At 41.0% G+C, this 21,433-nt stretch overlaps 1 protein-coding gene across 1 annotated transcript in view; it reads left to right on the forward strand.

The window, feature by feature from the left end:
* CSMD1 (CUB and Sushi multiple domains 1) overlaps positions 1–21,433 on the forward strand; it is a 1,946,356-nt gene that overhangs the window by 1,848,780 nt on the left and 76,143 nt on the right. Inside the window, exon 54 of the mRNA XM_054023823.1 lies at positions 9,815–9,988. Coding sequence (XP_053879798.1) covers positions 9,815–9,988 — 174 coding nt within the window. The remainder of the gene's footprint in view (positions 1–9,814; positions 9,989–21,433) is intronic.

The raw sequence follows: 21,433 nt of genomic DNA on the forward strand, positions 1-21,433 counted from the left end.
GTTGTTGTGGGAGGCATGTAATAATTCTTATCTCCGCTTAGCTTCCTGTAAAAAAAAAAATAATAATAATAAAGAAAGGGATCTCTACAAAAAAAGCTAAACCAAACGAAAAAGGGAGCAGACAATTGGAAAGTGCTGGCTACAAATACATAAATCCAACTGGAAATAGTAAAAGAGGTGCTTCAAAAATGAAAAAAAAAAGAAAGAAAAAATTAAGCTAAAACCTCTAAAATTTAAAAAAAAAAAATCATGTGCTCCAAAAATGGTAAAAAAAAAAACAAAAAACCTTAAAGCACGACAAAGCACCCACAAATTATAATAGTTGCAAATCACTAATTAAAAGTCTGAGACAGAAATTGGGCTTTGCAACTAGACAGGTGGCAGCCATTACAGTGGGTAAAGCGGGAGAAGGTTATATATACAGCACCCCCAACTACGAAGAAGAGCACCGCGTAGGGTAATTACAAAAAGGAAAATGACTAGGAGGGGTGGGAGCTAGTTAAGGAACCCACCCTCCCTTGCTAAATTGGTAGTGGAACAAAGCCTGTGCCCATGGAAAAGGAGGGTTCAATGAGAAAAAACAGGACAAGCAGGCAGGCAACAAATAAAAAAAAATCAAAAACAGGTTAAAAGCCCTAAGGGCATAGTGGCAGGAGTAGGGAAAGGAATAAGTGCAAATATGGGGAATAGTTGGGGATGGGTGGCGGGTGAGCTCCCTACCACCTGCGCGCCAGGCCATCCGGTGGAGCGCAGGTCCGCCTTTCTATCTGGCTGTGTCCCTTTCTACCCTCCATCCCTCTCTGCAAGAGAACTAGCAAAATGTGGAGGACAGGGTGGTGGAGCATGGATGGGACTGCTCCGGTGCCTTTCCCTGTGGGGGCGGAGGGTAGTGCTTAATCCATGCTCTATCACCAGCTCAACTCCCTGAGCCCAACCCTGGATTCCCTGGCCTACTTTCAGAGGGTAACTCTGGAGTTCTTTTGGCCAGGACATCACTGGGTCTCTGCAGGGAGTCTGAGCCTTCCCCTGGAGGAGTGGGGATAGGGCCTGCTCTGCCTCTGCAATCAGGTCCATGTCCTCTGCCTCCAGGCTCTGCAGAGACTCCTTTATGGTGCAGGTAGTCCAGTGTGGCATGCATTGGCACACATCTTCCTCCACTGCCTCTGAAGGCTCCAATACGACTGGTAGCTCTTTTACTTCCATCCAAGGGGTTTTCCGCAGGATCTGCTAGTCTTCTACCAGGGACTCCTCTGGACCTGGAAGTTGGGCTCAGCAAATAGGTCCGAGGCAGCTGCCAAGTGGGAAAATCTCCTCGTGTAGCCTCTGCTACATAACCCTGAGCTAAGTGTGCAGTGGCAGAGTATCCCTTGGCGTGCTGGTGGTTGGTCCTAGCAGGTACCACCAGGATCAGAGACCTCCCAGATTACGGCCAGAGGGCCTGGGTGGATTCCCTGGTGCTTGGCTGGTGCATAAGGTTCTCCACTCCTCGCACCCCTCAGCGCATACTCCTGAAGATGAGGGCAGCCTTATCACCTGTCTCTTAGGCCTTCCTTGAGTGGGTACTGCAGGAGGATGCCCCTGCCCGTCCCTCACCCCTGGCCCTCTGGATTTTATCATCGGGCCCTTGCTCTGTGAGCTCCCCCAGCCCCTCTATCTGTATACACTTGTGCTCCACACCTTTTATTTCCTCACCCTCATGTCCTGCCCTGCCACGAAGTAGAGGGACCACTTACCATGTGTGAAGGGTGAGGAGCCCCGATGGGCAGCCTGAATTCCACCTTGGTCCCGCATCGCACCCCCTAGAGATATTACCTGGTGGCTCCTTCATGGAGCCATGAGCACAGGGGTTTACTTGGCATGGTTTCCACCCATCCCTGATACCTGCCCCTCCTGTGGCTTGAGGGAGACCCTGGTGCACGTCCATCTTGAGTACACCAGGCTGCAGCCTCTTTTCTGGCTCCTTCAGAACTGTCTTCTTAGGTTCTGCCTGCACTTTCCTTCACACCTCCTGATTTAGGCATACCCCATCTGTATCCCCGTGGAGTCACAAGACCTCCTTGTCAACCTCCTCCTGGCATTGGCCAAGGTGGCCATCTCCCTACCAGGAGGAGAATGCTGGATGGGAAGGTGCTCTGAAACTCTGGGGCCCATTTCTACTTCTTCCTTTGATCAGGTATTCAGGCAAAGTTCCTCTGGGCCATGTCTGCTGGCTACCTGAATGCTTTCGAGGAGGAGTGGACGTTGTGTTGAGTTCTCTGCTCGGTGTTCTCCTCTGGATCCATGTTTTCAACCCTGTGACCTCAGTCCCATCCCTGTTGTTCATTATTTGTCTCCCAAAACTATTTGGGATCTGGGTCCTGTAGCTTCTCCCCTTAGGCTGGGGGGAGGGGTCTTTATCTGTGAATAGGCTTGTGCCCATCCACCCCCAGATTCCCATTAGGTACTCACTCCATGCACTCAATCACACTTCTCCTTAAGTAACTTAGATGCTGTTGCATGCCTCCTCTCATCTTGGCCTGAATGTTGAAGGTTAGCAATATCAACACCACTATATAAGAGAAGGGACAGGTGCAGGCTGGGGATAATTGTCTGCCTGTCTGTCTACAAACATATGTGGAACGTGTGTCCATCTAAGCACCTCCCAATAATTAAAAACTACTAACAATGTGTTTCTCTCTTTCTTTCCGGTAGTAGGAGAAGTAATTTGATTAGATCATTGGACAGTTATTTTGTTTTTTTTATTTTTGTTATAGTGTTTGTGTGTGATAAGAATTAATCAAGGGAAAGCTAAGTCAAAGAGATGAGATTTTCATTTTGGTTTGACTGCTGAGAGCTGTGTCACACTTCTCTCTGTGGGCAATGGCCTCCACAGACTTGGTCCATTTCCTATGAAAGATTGGTCTCCTGCATGTTGTGTCCTAGCTGATTAGGAGCTACTGAAATGAATCACACATACAGTATATAGTTTTAAAGTATGATTGCACAGATCACTGATTTAATCCTGCAGCTCAGAGAATGGAGCATGCAGCTTCTGTATTTGTAGCTAACTGAACTTACTAGTCAAAACCAAATCCTGGAGTGGACTCAGTTGACCCAGCTGCTATACTCGATACTCTGAAAGACCAGCACCAATCACAGAATGGATTTTCCATAAACAATACTTCCCTCCTTTCTCCCCAAAACTTTAAATTAGACAATAGTTATTACATTCACCTATTTGAAATGCTTCCAACTTCTAAATAAAACATAAAAAGCATAAAATAAATGAAGCAATGTCAAAAGTTGGATGATAAATTAGCAGGTCTGCAGAAACAAAGCCATTTATGTTATATAGTCCTTCAAATGCACTGGAGTTTGATGGCTACTACTTTTTGAGTAACCATGATTACTTTGTTGAGTAGTGTCCCTTCGGGTGCTCTACTGTAGATGTGTTTGCATTCTTGCACCTCTGATCAGAAATTTTAGATAACCATGCCCATTCGGCCCACACATGCGCTTTCCCTGTCTCTTGCCAGCATCATACGGGCAAATTGCCCTCAGTTCCTTTCAGCCACCCTTGTCCTGAGATGGTGCGATTAGCAGGCCGAATCAAATATCAGTTTGCTTTGTATTTTTATAGTTGATGATAGAGTTTCCATTCTTTGTCTCTAAGTAAAGTTTCCATTTTTTCCATTCCCCATTTTCTTCTTTTTTCTCAATTTTTTTTCTTTTAATTTCTTACACCTTTCTTTTTCTCCCTAACAATGCTGACACCTTTTTTCTCCCCCTTACTGGGGAATACCCCCTGTCAAGGATTATGCCTGGCTGCCCTGGGTTCAAACACTGCCTCTCCTGAAGAGAGGCAATATCAATCAGTGATGGACACTTGCTCTATATGTGGTGCCTTGGAGAGGCGCTCATTCCACAGAAGTGCACCTTCTGTCAAAAATTGAAGGTCAGGACAAGGAAGAGCTGCAAGCAAAAAATTTAACTCTTAATGGTGGAGAGTTCCCTTAGACCAGCCTCTGATCCAGATTCTGGCTCTCCTTCTGAACTATGGTCAACCCAGAGACCATCAACTTCCAAGGAAGGTGTGCCTAAGAGAAAATCTACTGACTCCCCTCAGAAGGCTTCTAAGAAAAGGGCTACAGGACCCTCATATGAAGGCTTGTTTGGCCAATGGAGCTCCCTGGCAAGATCAGCCACTTCCTCGCTGATGGTATTGGCAGCACTGCAGCATTGCATTCATAAGACTCATGGTTCCTCGGGTGTACGTACCATCACAAAGACAAAAGACCCATGTGGCACTGGATCAAAAGAGAGAGAGACCGTACCACCTCTACAAAACTGGCACCAACACAGCCGGCAACAGTACCGAGAGATTCCAGAGAGCCTGGTTCTGGCCGCCCATTGCTTGAGAGACCTCAGCCTACTCCACCAACTCCCTCAAAACCAATGAGCCCGCAGCGGCAAAACCTAGGAGTACTGAACATCACTGCAGTACCAGAGAAGTTTCATTTCTCCAGGGATCTACAGGTAACTGAGATGCCAGAATCTCTGCTACTCGGTATCGGCTCTCCAATTCCAACTATATCCCAATCCCTGGGATCTCACTCTGCACTGGGACACTCACCACCAGCTTCCCTGTCAGCTCTTCTTTCTCCAGAGAAGAGGCAGACAGTGAGGAGGATGACAGTCTCTCCTTACCTCATACCACAGCTCACCTAAGCAACATCTGGGGACATCCAAAGTGCATCCAAATTTGGTGTTTCAACCCACCTGGTGAGGACACCCATGGCTGCCACCATCCATGCTGTTTCCTCTGCTCCAATGGATATACTGGGATCCCTGGGCAGCTTACAGTCATCATCTATCTAGGGCAGTGTTGGGCAACCTGTGGCCCGCAGGCTGCATCTGGCCCATCATGGTAATCCACTGGTGGGCCACCAGACAGTGTGTTTACGTTTGCACGTCCGCCCGCAGCTTCCAGTGGCCTCAGTTCACTGTTCCCGGCCAATGGGAGCTACAGGAAGCAGTGTGAGCTGCAGGGATATGCTGGCTGCTGCTTCCTGCAACTCCCATTGGCCAGGAAATGGACTCGACAGTACTTGACTACATATTCGGTCACTGTGGGACCCTAACAATAGACTTGTTTGCCACTTATCTGAACAAGAAATGCCCCCATTATTGCTCCAGAACCAGACTGGGGAAACAGTCTCTAGGAGACGCTTTCCTCCTCCAATGGAACAGAGAGCTTTGGTATGCGTTTCCTCCATTCCCTCTTCTCTTTTCATATAAGCCACCAAACAGTCAACAGGTGATAAGACCTTTTGGTCAACATTGACCTGGGCTGAATAGGTGATCCAGAATTGACAAATTTACAACATGGCTGAAATATGGTCTTACCCATAAAAGTGAAAAGTCGGGGTTTGGTTCTTATTGTTGGGGTAAAGTCAGCAAGGTTGTATTGCCATTATACCTTCTGAATTGTAGTTTTTTTCTTCTTAAATAGAGATCTTCAGTTTCTAGAGCTAACAATCCTATACCATTTGTAATGAAATAAATCTTAAAAACTGGAAAATAATATAAAAAGTAGTAATACACTGAGCTGTGTAGATACTGTTGAAAATATCCAGTCCAAATATTTAGTGCCTTAATGATTTCCATATTTGGTACCCAGACCTCATTTTACCAGAGCATATTTGAAATACTTATAACTAGGATATTATGTACATTATCAGGTTGGGGGAATTAGGGAATAGAGAAGAGGGTGAGGTCAGATTTGTGATGCACCAGTTGTATGACATGATGCTATCAAAAATGACCTTAGAATTTAAAAAAATCCTGATGGCTACTTAAAATACATAAAAGCTCTGACTATATATAAAAGCTTTGAAGGGACTGAAAAACACTATAATGCCAAAATTACCTGCCTTGTCTTCTTTTTATATTTTCCAGCACTTGTAGTTCTTATGCAAGCTCAAGAATTGTAGTGTTGATCTGTCAATAGGTCAGTGATGTACAACAACAATAATGGTAATGTGCTAGGGTTATACTCAGTGTTTGAGACCTTTAGTTTCTGAAAGACATCACAAAAAGCAGCATCTGTCAAGAGTAATGAGGGGTGTAAACAGGAGCAGAGTGACTGGAAATATGCATCTGTTGAAAAAGACAATAATCTAAACACAAATGACCTTCACTTTCAGAATTTTTATAGGAGACTTCAATTTTATGTTGCAAGAGCCTACTGTATATCATCTGTTTTGACAGTTTACTGAATTCCAAGTGTAGATGGTTTCAGGAAACATCACCCTTAAAATATAATATTATTAAGTAGATATCATGTTCTATGATTTCTGAGGTATTAGAAAGTGGCTTGTTTATTGAAACTTTAAAACCTTGATAATCTGAAGTCGTTTTAAAAGATAGAAGCAACTGAGCTAGCATACAACACTTCCTGTATAATAGCTAGATGTTATTGTGACAAAGTGGGAATTATCTGCAATATTTTTATGACTCGTATGTGGGTCTCAGTTTCCCCTATATTATACATGGTATCCACATAAGGGGAAAGGCAGTGAAGGGTTATGTGCTCTCAGGGTAGGCTAAGAGACATAGGTATGAATGTCACCAGGCTGTCAGAGCCCAAAGGAGTAATTGAAAGAGACTGGCTGAGGCTGACCCCATATCACTGGAGAAACTAGGACAATGGCAAATCCAATCACCAGGACATTGACACCTAGAAACCAATGACCGAGAGGGAGATGTATTTCCTCACTTCTTAGTACAGAACTTGAGGAAAGACCCCAGTTCAAGAACAAAGGACTAGGAAGGTGTGAGGTGGTGGATATAAGACGTAGCTGCTGGAAGGAGTCTGGGCTCTCATCTGGGAAGTGACCAAGGAGGTCAGACTGAGAGAGGCATAGAGCTTGAACAATAGGGTTCATTACAGCTTCATTGGGCTGTAGGCTAACCAGAATGGTGTATGCTTTAACTAAGGTTTCCAGATGTCCAGTTTTCAACTGGAATGCCCAGTCAAAAAGGGATCCTGGTGGCTCCAGTCAGGCTCACCGGGCCGTTAAAACTCCGGTCGGCAGTGTAGGGGGCTATGGCAGGCTCACTGACTGCCATGGCTCCGCGCAGCTCCCGGAAGCAGCGGCATTTCCCCCTATGACTCTTATGCATAGGAGCAACCAGGGGGCTTTGCACACTGCCCCTGCCCAAAGCGCTGGCTCTGCAGCTGCCATTGGCCGGGAACCATGGCCAATGGGAGCTGTGGGGGCGGTGCCTGTGGATGGGGCAGCGCGCAGAGCCGCCTGTCCATGCCTCTGCGTAGGAGCTGGAGGGGGGATATGCCGCTGCTTCCGGGAGCTGCCTGAGGTAAGCACTTCCTGAAGCCTGCATCCCTGGTCCCCTCCTGCACCCCAGCCCCCTGCTCCAGCCATTATCCCATTCCCACCCTCTGAACCTCTCAGTTCCAGCCCAGAGCAGCCTCCCACACCCCAATCCCCTCATCCCCAGCCCCCCTGAACCACAGCCCCCTGCCCCAGCCCAGAGCCCCCTCCTTCAACCCAAGCTCCTCATCCCTGGACCCACCCCAGAGCCCGCACCCCCAGTTGGAACCCTTACCTCCTCCCGCATCCCAACCCACTGCCTCAGCCCGGAGCCCCTTTCCACACCCTGAATTTCTCATTTCTGGCCCTACCCTTGAGCCTGCACCCCCAGCCGGAGCCCTCACCCTCTTCCACACCCCAACCTCTTGCCCCAGTCCGGTGAAAATGAGTGAGTGAGTGAGTGAGTGAGTGAGGGTGGGGAGAGCAAGCGACAAGAGGGAGGGGAGATGGATGAGTGGGGGTGGTGCCTTGGAGAAGGGGCGGGGCTTCAGGAGAGGGGCGGGGCAGAGGAAGGGCTAGGGTGTTTGATTTTGTGCGAGTAGAAAGTTGGCAACCCTAGCTTCAACCTTCATTTCTCTGTGCTAACCTAAGGACTTCCTATGTTGTGTTCCAGTTGACTAATAAATCCTACTGTTTTGACAACGCTGTTTGAGTGTCACTGTGAATACTTGATGAGGTGCATTAATCACTGAAGAGTATACAAGTCTCTCTCAGGAGTCTGTCTCAGTTGGAATAACTGAGCAGAGCTCACCATGTGAAGCAGGAATGCTGAAGCCCTGAGGTTCAGTCAAGGAGGCAGTGAGGCTGCAAGGCTTACCCTGGAGGAAGACCTTTGGGGGTCACTCACTGAAGGCGTTCCTCCTTGAAATTGTTCCAAAGCTTAAGGCATAGCACTGATTTGAGGGTCCATGATAGTTACATAGTTAGATTTTTAGGGTCAGATCCTCAGGTGGCATAAATCACTATGGTTCTGTTGATTTTGGTAAGGGTGATTTATACTTGTCGAGGATCTGGCCTTTAATCCTTTATAGAAGGAAACTCACATTGACATCCAAGAAATTGTTCCTGATGGAGAAAATGGTCTTGGGCAGTTAGACACCTAGTAAAAATAAAAGGAAACAAATTTTAACGTTTTCTTTATTTTTTTCAAGTAAAATGCAAAGAAATAAAAAATTGCAACAAACAAGATGTTTAAATGAATACAATCATTATTACTGACACAATGTCAAAGAGATGCAAATATACATCTCTGTTGCTTTCTGCTTTTAACTTCTTCTTTCTTTTTTCATTTTTTTTCCATTTTGTCACAGAAATAGGCCAGTGCCTGACCATAAAATAAGAGTACAACAGTTATAAGTGTACTCTAAAAATATAGTTCCTAGTAGTTGTATTCTGTATGAGCTATGGAACAAATTAATAACAATAAAAGGAAATGCTTTCTTATGCAACACATGATTTATATGTTGAACTCATTATTGTAAGATAATATTGAGGATGATGTCTTTAGCAAGATTTTGAAAAACAGTGAACATTTGTGTAAATAATAGGAACACCAATTACATTAGAATAAAAATATGTAAGGGATATTTCCTTTCATAGCTGGTCTACTACTGGGTTTCTTGAACCTTTTCTTAAGGCATATGATACTGTCTGCTCTTAGACACAAGATACTAGATCTAAATGGATCACTGATCTGGTCCCACATGGCATTCCAGTTTATTATAGAGCACTTCTGAACTTTCTTCAACTATTTTTCCTTATGATATATGTGTGTGTGTGTACACACAACACACACACACAGTAATTAATAATTAATAATAATTAACAAATAATAAATAATAAATAATTTCCTTACATTCAGAAAATCTATTTGAAATAATATTTCAGCAGAATAGATCCACAACTTTCTGGTAGATTAAATCAGAGTTTGTGTTACTAAGGTTAGTTCTGGGTTTTGACTCCTCCCTTAAATCAACATTATTTAAAATCCTGCTATTCAAGAGGCATGTGTTTCTGATGTGTTACATAAAATCTGAGTTGATTGGAGTACAAGGTTCTGGCCCTACAACATTTTGAATCATACAAGAGGAGGAGGAGTGACTTTATTTTAAATGATCTAGTTGAAAGATCTCAGATCTGCCTAAATTATGCTATATATCTAAGTATACTCATGTATATTTGCATAAATTTTACTGTACAGTAGTTAAAAATAAAGTAAAAAATATATACCAGGCATTTTCTGAATTTTTTTCAACATTTTTGTAAAGAAATAGAAAAATCTCCACAAATTTATCTATTTCCTTCAATTTATTACTTTACCGGTACATAAATAGAAAATATGACTAAATTGCAAGTTAATAAAGAAGTGGTTAAAAATGCAAGCAATACTATAGATCTGCACATTTCAATTAGATGTTAGTCTGTTTGTTTTATTTTAACAGCAATCACATGTGGACATCCTGGGAACCCAGCTCATGGAGTGACTAATGGAAGTGAGTTCAATTTGAATGATGTTGTAAACTTTACCTGTGGCACTGGGTATTTACTTCAAGGTGCCTCTCGAGCACAGTGCCGGAGCAATGGACAGTGGAGCAGCCCTTTACCTACCTGCCGAGGTAAGAAATATTTCCATTCAGTATTTCCTTTCTAAGGACTTACTCCAAATAAGATCCTTTCCGCTGACTTCATCAGACTTTGGATCAAATTCTAAACCCTGAACTTTTAGGGCTTGAGACTCCTCTGCACCTGAGCTCTGCTTTGATACACTGAAAAAGGAAGGTGGTCAGGGAAGCAATGGTGGCTTCCTGATTCTCAGACATCCAGCCCCATTTGTCATTAAGGCTCCATTATGCTACTGATCTAAGTCCTAAACAGAGAGAATTCTCCTGAGGCAATATGACTGCTTCTAGCAATATAAAGTGTACTTAGCACTATGTAGGTGGTGCAACGTGAACGTGAATCCAGCCCTAAATTTTGTATTCATAGTAATAAACCATCGTAAACAACCTAGGTGATTTTAGGTACACTACACTAATGTTTTTGTAAGGAAAAAATTGTACATTACTCTTATTAAAATGTATAGGTCTGCAGATAAATCTTCATGCATCAAAATGAAAATATACTATATTATTTCCCTAAGACTTATCCATGCTCTAGTAGTATTTGAAAGATTCCTCCAACTCGGGGGCTGTCCCAAGACTGTGGAATAAATTTTCCCATGAACTAATAATCATTGCAAACCTCATCTCCTTCTGCTCTAAATTCAAGGCACATTTCTTTGACCGTGTGTGTGTGTGTGTGTGTGTATGTGTGTTAGTTAGAGAAGACAAGGTCAAAGAAATGTACTTTGCCCCTCTGCCATGTACATTGGCCAAACCGGACAGTCTCTACGCAAAAGAATTAATGGACACAAATCTGACATCAGGAATCATAACATTCAAAAACCAGTAGGAGAACACTTTAACCTGTCTGGTCATTCAATGACAGACCTGCGGGTGGCAATTTTGCAACAGAAAAGCTTCAAAAACAGACTCCACCGAGAAACTGCTGAGCTGGAATTGATATGCAAACTAGATACAATCAATTTAGGCTTGAATAGGGACTGGGAATGGCTGAGCCATTACAAACATTGAATCTATCTCCCCATGTAAGTATTCTCACACTTCTTATCAAACTGTCTGTACTGGGCTATCTTGATTATCACTTCAAAAAATTTTTTCTCTGACTTAATTAGCCTCTCAGAGTTGGTAAGACAAGTCCCACCTTTTCATGTCTCTGTATGTGTATATATAGCTCCTCAATATATGTTCCATTCTATGCATCTGAAGAAACTTATGCTCAGTTCTTTTTGTCATCTTTATAGTGTTGAAACTCATGGCACACACTGTTTTTTTTTTTCCCTGTGTCTGAGCACAAAAGTTTTGGGGAGACTAAAAAGGGGAATACAAAGGCTGTGATAAAGTCAAGTGCAGTTATTGCTGGTTTCATTATCTCCACTTATAGAGGTATATTAAAATCATATATTTATTACAATGATTGTTGCTAAGAATGATAATTAACTGCAGTGATTAGATCATCATATTATTCCAGAGCTGGCAGAAGCAATTTCAAGCTCAGTGTGTGAGGAATTAGACTCTTAGCTCGCTATAGAGGGGTAGCAATTCCCCCAGTCACTACTCTCAGAATATATTGAAGTGAGTTAACTAGCATGGCAACATAATTATTGGGACGGAGCAATAGCAATTAGCAAAGAGATTCCTATTTAGGATCAAATGGTGTTTGCTTTCTAATATATTGTAATGAATCATTAAATTGCAATCAATACTCTAAGAAATATTTTCCTACCTCTCTCACTGAGGGAAAGAAGGACCTTCTAAATAATATTTTCTTTGTCAAATAGCAATTTTAAGGAAGATTTTATACATATAATAAGTGGAATGCTAGTTTATGTGGCTTGATAGCTACCAGTATATACTCTATGGTTTTCAGGTATTCCTCCCCTTGCAATTTCCATAAGCTGAATTGTTCAGATTTTTTTAAAAATAAACAAACGCACACGTGGAAGTTAAATGCAAGAAACTGACATTAATGAGAAATGGACTTTGAGGATAAGAAAGCGTAGAAATCAAGTACATAAGTTAGAAAATTCCAAATGTTAGGTTGATCTGACATTATCTCAGTTGTGGTTCACATGTCTATTACTGTTTTCCTTTTTAAATGTGTTATATGACTGAAGTTGAATCCACATGGGGGTAGCTATATTATTTATAGTTTTTGTATTAGTTTATATGGTTTGAAATCTTGCACAAGTGCCTAGGGTGTCCATAAAGGATGGTAATTATGGCCGCAACTCCTGCCAACATCCACGCTCTTTGGGATCCCAATTTGATAAGGCAAACCATTCATTACCAGGGTGCTTGGGCTGCATTTCTGTCTGGTCTTTATGCTGGCTTTATGTGTAGCAGTGGGCTTTCATTGTATTTCCCCTTGTTCTCACTCTACTTTATACCTGTATCAAGCACAGACAATGGGGTATCTTGAAGTTATTTTTTTTTCTATGTACCATCCAAATACATGTAGGGAACTCCTTGGGGCTGGGAGTATGCTCGGCGGACTGGAATGTTCAAAGATTCGAGCAGCCAGCCACTAAACTCTTATGAGCTTTTGATTTTTCAGAGGCTTATAATTTGGCCAAGACAGGATGAGTTTTCACAGGGAGAGCAAAAGGCATCTCCCTTAATCCAAAGCTACTACCCTGCCAAATTTAATGTCTATGTTCCAAAGCATGACAATACTAAAAGAGTTGGATTTTTTTTAACTTTGGCAAACATACTTGTGTTCCCTAACTTAATTTTGGAAATGGGAGAACTATTTATGCTGAAATTGTCACATAATAATATTAATTAGCCTGAGAGAGCAAGCATGGAATTACAGCCAAAACAGCTAAAATTTTGCAAAGTTATAAACAATTAAAATAGTTGCATATACTGGAAAGTGTTAAGAAAACATAACTACTGGAGTTGCTGCAGTCTTTGCCTACAGAAAATCATACCCAATATCTACTTTAGTGTGGGGGAGGGGAAGCTTTGAGGCCCTGATATAAGAAAGAATTGTAATTGAGGATAATACTTAAGTATGTGCTTAAATCTCATTGAAATCAATGGGACTTAAGAATTTGCTTAAGGTTGAAAACCCATGTAAGTGCTGTACAGAATAAAGATAGATTAAAGTTTAAGTGCTTTTGTAAAAGAGGGGTCTTACTATTTTTTATGTATTTTTTTGCACTGGTGTGTCAACTCAGCTGAGAGAGTTAATTCGATTCTATTTCTTCTTGTCCATCATCAACAGTATCACTGACTACATTTCATTAAAGGCACTGATATTGCACAGATGCCACAGACTTTGCATGCAGAATCATTTCTAAAGGTGGCATGTTCAAGAAGAAAGTAACCAAGCTTGATTTTCAGATCCTAGGCTGAGTTCGCAAGGCTAGTAGTTAGGAAAAAAAAAAAAAAAAAAGACTTTCCTTGGCAAACTGAACATATTAGATACAGAAACAGAGACACAGTCAACATAGCAACATGTTATCATTTAAAAAAAAATCTCTTTACAGAGTAGACCACACTTTAAAAAGAGCTACATTATGCTGTTGGCCATTTCTATTGGTCTAAAGCAGTGGTTCCCAAACTTGTTTCGCCGCTTGTGCAGGGAAAGCCCTTGGCGGGCTGGGCCGGTTTGTTTACCTGCTGCGTCCCCAGGTTCGTCCGATCACTGCTCCCAGTGGCCGCGGTTCGCTGCTCCAGGCCAATGGGAGCTGCTGGAAGCGGTGGCCAGCACATCCCTCGGCCCGTGCCACTTCCTGCAGCTCCGATTGGCCAAACCTCTGGACGCGGCAGGTACACAAACCGGCCCGGCTAGCCAGGGGCTTTCCCTGCACAAGCGGCAGAACAAGTTTGGGAACCACTGGTCTAAATAATCCCTTTGGTTTTAGCTAGATGTGTTCCCTAAAATGTAATAACAACTATTTTGTCAGGAGTCATACATGAGAAAATAATTAGTTTGAACAGAAAGGAAATATTCGATGCAGATTTGATTTAAGATTATTGTTGTATTGATTTGGGGTGTGATGCTGCTAAAGTAGTTTAAAACCAGATTCTGTTCCAGATATTTGCTATATGAAGCTATAATCTATTTGTTGGGGCTGTAAGAAACAGCATTTCAATTGCATTGTATTTTATAATAATAAAATCTGGAAAACTTTTGACTTGAGAACTGGTATTGTTTCATAATTGTACTCTGCTTCTTTATTATTTTAGTTTTCTATAAGTAATATTTGATATTGTGGTAATATATTAGTATTCATATATCTGCTCTCCAATTATTAAAACTACATCCTGAGAAATATTCTGATGTTATTATTTATAAATAAATAATTTACAATGATCAAACCTAACTTTTTAAGGCGGAATAGTTGAGAGTGAGAATTAAGTACTTCCAGTGTTTCTGTAACTCAAAACTATGCTATGATGAACATAAGTAGTGTATCTATTTGTTTCTATATACAACAGAACTGATTATCTCCTGCAGAGTCATTATTTCATAATCTAGAATAAGGAGCTTTTTGGCATCCTCCTGAGAATCATTTTTGTCACTTAAATGACTACAATATACTATTTCCTTTTATTTCTTGTAGTGTTTGTTCTTCCAAGGGGAATAATTTTTTATTCATTGAAGAGTATTTATTTTTCTACTGTGTTTATCTCATTGGTGTGTATTATGCATTTTCATTTGGAAAACAGTTTTATCCACTGTACAACAATAACTAGGGCCCCAATCCTGCAAACAGTAACATATATGCTTAACTTCTCACATGTGGGTTGTCCTGTTTAAATACATGTGTTGTGGTCTTAAAATCTATGTCTCTATGAATTTGCTAGGAAAGACATGAAACACCAAAACATGTTTGTATGCTGCCTTAGCATCAAGTGTATGGAACCACAATGACCAGAGAGTATTTGATATCTGCTTAAAGGAGCAGCAAGAGAGACATACTGTATGTTTGAGCCCCACTACTTTGTGTAACCCTGCTGTGCTCCAGCAAGACTCCTCTGTTTATACTGGTAAAAATACACCTGTATAATTATAGCAATATAACTGAGTACACTAGACAGCACCTTTGCTCTTAGTTACGTCAATACCACCTCCCCTGCTTCATTGTGTGATTATGGGTATAACTGAGAGCAGTACTTGGTCCAATAAGGCTATGAGTTATACCTCAATATGTGCTTGTTTTTTGTGCATTTTCTAGCTGAACCTTATAATTATTTTAGCATAATTATTGTAGTAATTTTGTTTGTTTATATTTCTTTAATAATTTGGATTGAGGGGTCCAATCTTAGATGAAGGCAATTTCAGGTTCTTTTGGGCAGAAGACATGAAATAAAATACCTTCCTGAATTATGCCACTTATGAAGGGGAAAAGAAGAGAGAAAGATAGACTAAAAGCTCTCATTTTTCACAATTCGATACTGAATCTCCTCCATTGCACTCTATACAATATGTGTGTGTGTATATATATATATACACATAATAATTACCTCTTTTAGAACAACTAGTGAAACCATGTGTTTTAAACGGATCCCTGTAATTGTCAGTTTACACCCTGCATCTAAATAGACATGGAAAAAAATCATGCCAAAGAATTATATTTGTTTTTTAAAATGTTCTACATTTTGAATTTTTATTTTCTTGGAATTTCCAAAGATTGTTTCACATTTTAGTCAAAATATTTTCAACCAAAATTTGTAGAAACTAAGTTGAAAATATTTTTACTAGAGTACTTGTATAAATCCACTCCATCCATACTATATAAAGCACCTTTCATCCAGATACATTGATTCAGAATTTATTCAGAGGAAACAGGGCCTCCTCCTGAACACCTATTCATGTAACATGTACCTTTTCCCTATAAGTCTCCTATTTGAGTAATGGAGGGGGACAATTAGCTATAGTAAAACATGACTTTTTTAGTGAAATTGTGAATAGAGAAGAGAAACCGTCCAGTCTCTAGAGTATCCTAGTACAAAAGAATTAATTATGCTAGCAGACCTGTACCCTTTAATTCAACAGAGATTTTACATTAACCATTTTTCCAAATCTCAGTCTAGTTCACTTGCATCAGTAATGAACTTTTGGCTTCACTCATTGCAATTGTGCATGCTATAACTACAAAATAGACAGCAATGCTTTTGCCATTGTAGAAGAAAAGGTTATTTGATTTCAATTTGCAACAGGATTATTTGTCATGCTCAATAAACATTTGCAAATACAGCTAGACAATTTAAGTATTTCTGTTGCCATGGTAGATCATTGCGACCTATTTTGTCAGTAATCCTTTAACTAAAAAGTTCCTAGCAGGCCTTTTCACTAAAGGAAGAACCCATTTACTTGACAAACAAAAAACATACTGTAAACAAAAGATTACTGTAACTCCTGTTTTAGCCCATTATGTCTAGAATCTGTTTACATAAAAGCATCTAATTACTTGACATTTTATATCCAAATATGACCTGAGGACCACTAGGCTGTTTCTATATTAGCCTTCCCTAACATTGCTACCACCAGCTCTACTGGTGGTAAGAATGGTGAAAGCACTGGTATATGCAGGGGTTTCTGGTAGTTGCCAGTGATTTAAACACAATGGGTGAAATCCTGGTCCCATTGAACTGACTTGGAATTTTGCTATTGATGTCAATGGTGCCCGCATTTCATCCTTTGTCTTCTAACTTTCTTAGATGACAACTACACAGCGTGATGTTTAAAACATCTGTGTCTTTCTAGACTAATGCTTCTACCATTGCTTTCATGGGAGGAGCTTAAGTGATGGTAGTGTTGGTGTGAAATTTTGGGAAAAAAATCTTGTTATAGTCAATTGCAATTCTTGTTATATTGAGTTATTATTTCATGTGCCTAAATAAATATTTATCCTGAAGTCCTTATTTGGTTGTTTTTCACCTCAATAGCACATGGTCTAAAAAGCCCTTTGAATAGTCACAGGTGGTATGAGTTAGTGGTTGAAACCTTGAGCTAGAAGTACCTTAGGTACCAATGTGATGGACATGCTTTTTTTAAAACAAAAACAAATGCCCAACATGCATTTATTCACAGTAAGCTGTTGCTTATAATGCTTGTAAAAATATGTCCTGACTGGAATGAAATTCACTCATATCAGCACGATGATCATCTCACATCCATTTATATAATAGATACAATTTTGTTTTATACAATGTGCACTGGAGAAAGAGCAGAATTAATAACTTAGAGTAGAACATAAACAAAAGCTTAAATCACATTATGTTTTTGTGGAAATCTACAAATTCTTTGATAGCTGGCAGACTTGCTCCCAATTGTGTCATACTTTGAGAGCATATTGTCTTCCTTCCTTTCATACAGGACTGAGAAAACTGCTACAGACTAAGGCCTTGTATTCTGAGGGAAATTTATCATTTATACTGGTCTAATTATATGGGTACAATTATACCGGTATGAACACACATACTCATAGACTTTAAGGCCAGAAGGGACCATCATTGACCAACTAGTCTAACCTCGTGCACATTTCAGACCACAGAACCTCGCCCACCCATTCCAGTAATTAATCCATAACCTCTGGCTGAGTTACAGAATTCCTCAACTCATGATTTGAAGACTTCAGGTTACAGAGAATCCACTATTTACTCTGTCTGTTGACCTGGAAATGACTCATGCTGCAGAGGAAGGTGAAAAAACCCCAGGGTCTCTGCAAATCTGACATGGGGAAAAATTCCTTCCCTGGGAAGGAATACAGTAGTCAATTGGACCCTGAGATTTGGGCAAGACCCACCAGCCAGACACCTGGGAAAGAATTCTCTGTTGTAACCATTTAGTGTCCCCTCACCAGCCATTGGGTATATTTGCTACTAGCAGTCACAGATCAGCTACATGCCATTGTAGGCAATTACATAACACCATTCCTCTCCATAAACTTATTAAGTTCAGTCTTGAAGCCAGTTAGGTTTTTTGCTCCCACTGCTCCCATTGGAAGTTTGTTCCAGAACTTCACTCCTCTGATGGTTAGAAACCTCTAATTTCGAGTCTAAACTTACTGATGGCCACTTTATATCCATTTGTTCTTGTGTCAAGATTGGCACATAATTTAAATAACTCCTCTCTCTCCCTGATGTATTTATAGAGAGCAATCCTATGCCGCCTCAGCTTTCGTTTGGTTAGGCTAAACAAGCCAAGCTCTTTGAGTCTTCTCTCATAAGGTAGGTTTTCCATTCCTCTGATTATCCTAGTAGTCCTGCTTTGCACTTGTTCCAGTTTGAGTTCATCTTTCTTAAATGCAGGAGATGAGAATTGCACACAGTAATCCAGTTGAGGTCTTATCAGTGCTTTGTATGATGGTACTAGCACTTCCCTGTCTCTACTGGAAATATATCACCTGATGCCTCCTAGGATTGCATTAGCCTTTGTCATGGCCGCATCACATTGGCGGCTCATTGTCATCCTTTGATCATCCAGGTCTTTCTCCTCCACTGTTGCTTCCAACTGACGTCCCCAGCTTATAGCAAAAAATTCTTGTTGTTAGTCCCCAAGTGCACGACCTTCCCCTTTTCACTATTAAATTTCATCCCATTTCTATTACTCAAGTTTTCAAGGTTGTCAAGATCTTCTCGTATGATATTACGGTCCTCCTCTGTATCGGCAATAACTCCCAACTTTGTGTCATCAAGAAATTTTATTAGCATACTCAAACTTTTCGTACCAAGGTCATTAATAAACATGTTTAATAAGATTGGTCCCAAAACTGATTACTGAAGAACACCACTAGTAACCTCTATCCAGCCTTATAGTTCACCTTTCAGTATGACCTTTTGTAATCTCCTCTTTCAATTCTCTTGGTTAGAATTCAAAAATGTACCATGATACATCTCATAGAAACATTTTCACATGCATCCCTGTCACCTACTAGCCCCACCCCCCATTTCTTTTAGTATGGTGGAAATTTCCATTGACATGACGCTTTTTCAGGAAACGCTCCATTTTGTTCATAATTCAAATGAATGTTTGACACAGCTCTAACAATAATATACACCACAGTATTGTTAATTTTTAAAAACAAAACAATAGTTTTAGGCACTGATCCTTCAAAAATATATACACATGCGTGTATTCACGTAAGTATTCCCATTTACTTTAGTGGGGCTATTCATGTGAGTGAGTACAGTCAAGAAAGTGTTAAGACCTTGTCTATATGGGGCTATTTTGCAACGGTATAGCTACAACTAAGTTACTGAGTTAATTTAAGCCACATATTTGTAAACCTATGCAGTGTGTCTACATTAGAGGTTTGCACTAGTATAGCTACATCAGTGTAATTACAATAGTGCAAATTTACCTAGTTTAGATAGATAAGCACTAAGTGTAGGATCAAGGCCTTAGATCTTAACTAATAGATAATGGGTATTGGACACATATTATTGCCTTTATTAAATAGATAAGTAATTTTTATGGTTCACTGGTCTCTGATTTTTGTTCAATTGAAGTCAGTCATGTTTCAAGAATAAAATTAGTTCCCTGTGGTTTTCATTTGAAAGAATGGGGAAAAATATAAAATCAGTTTTTCATTAATACTAAAGGAAAACTCACATCTATTTAAGACATCGACAAAACCAGGTTATGTGTTAACCTTTCCTTGTTTGTTTCAATTCATTTGTAATTTACCATTTTGTGACTTTACAATGAACTCTGCCAACATGCTTTACTCTGGCATCATTATATAGCGTTTTCATAGGCAGTGTCTCAATATTTTCATCAGAGTAAAGCTCAGAGTAGGGTTCTACCCAGCGATCCATCTGCTTGGTGTGGTTGTTGATTGTTTCCCCTGTTGTTGATTTCAATGGGGCAGTCTTCTTTGAAATTGGAGCCAAGGCTTTCTGGATCCCATCATACATGTTTCTGATGTTGCCAGCATCAGCTGCTACATGGATGCTTTCACATAAGTGCAGCCAATAGTCACTGGCACAGCATCAAGAAATTTCTTGTACCTTGGTTCTTGCCACTCTTGATGCTTATAAGGTTTTTTCATTTGGGTCTCTCTTGTAGTTGGTTTGGGCTGTGCGTTTGGCCCCTAAGACTGCTGTCAACACACTGGAATATGCGTCAAACTACTCATTAGTCATTACTTATATCTGTTCTTGAGTTTGTTAGAACAAAATTCTAGCAGTCTCTGACCATTTCCATTCATCTTTCCAGTTCTGAGTTGACCAAGACAGTTGGTCCAGGCTTCATGATGAGCTCCCACCCTTGCATTAAAATCCCTTAGCTGGAAAACATATTCGTGTTTCAGAATCTTGCTGATGGTGGTGTTCAACGGTTGTAGATCTGGTCCTTGATGTCAGAAGATGAGGAGAGTGTTGGGGCATACACACTCACAAAATTGACTGGGCCCTCAGATGTGAACAACCATAGTTCCAAAATTCTCTCTGATCTATTTGCAGGTGGTTTAATCATCCCCAGAAGTGAGTTCTTGTGTTTCTTCTGCTCTTTTCCCCTACCAGAAAAATGTATATTCTTTTTCTCTGAGGGATCCGCTCAATGCTAGCCATGTTTCTTGGAGGGAATTGATATCCACATTTTTTCATTTCAGCTTGTCATTAATCACATCAGTTTAACGAGCATCGTTGATCTGGTGAAGGTCCTCAGATAATCCAGTTGTCATGGTGTGACCATTCCAGCACCCTATTTTTAAGGGTGTTTTCTTTCTTTTACATGATTTGCCTGGTGCATTGATTACGGTCCACTTGTCAAGTTATAAAACTCTAAGCTCCAAGCACCCATTGAAGCAGGGAGACTGTTGGGGGACAACACCCTATTGTGTGGGGGCTGCCCAGTGTTATGAAAGCAGTGGTTGTCCAGTCAGATACAATGATCTCTCCCACTATTGGAGACAGCTTTTGGTGCTCAACTTTACGCAAATGAGTAAGCGCTTAGAACCGGTGACTGCTGCCTCCTGGGTTGGGTCAATGCTCGAGGTGAAGCTGGAGTACTTCTCCAGGGCACAAGACTGGGCAGGTGATATGGAGGCCCTGAGTTGCCCATGCTTCAGGACTCCCCCTCTCGGCATCACTGGTAAAATCCAGAGGAGAGGAAGAACCAATACATCTAGTACTCAATCTGCTGCAGGAGTTACCGGAAAGATACTAAAATATTCGTACCGGACTGCCTTTGGGGCTCCACTCCAGATTTCCTAACTGAGTTTACTCTCATAGCCTTACATTCTTCCAAATTCACCCAGAAGGCAGTGGGGCTTTTCTGGATATGCACAAATGGGAAGATCACACTCAAGACCGCAGCCTTAGGAAACAAGAGCTTAACAAATGTCTCCAGAGTTACGAGAGGAAGCAGTCCAGTTTAGCAGAGGAGAAAGGAGCTCTCAGAAGGAAGAGCCCAAAGGGTCTAAAGATCACCTTTAAATGTGACACCCATGATCTCTCGAGACTAAAGGATGCCTACTACTA

Source organism: Malaclemys terrapin, chromosome 3 (assembly GCF_027887155.1).
Source record: "Malaclemys terrapin pileata isolate rMalTer1 chromosome 3, rMalTer1.hap1, whole genome shotgun sequence".
In the NCBI taxonomy this organism is placed as follows: Eukaryota; Metazoa; Chordata; order Testudines; family Emydidae; genus Malaclemys; species Malaclemys terrapin.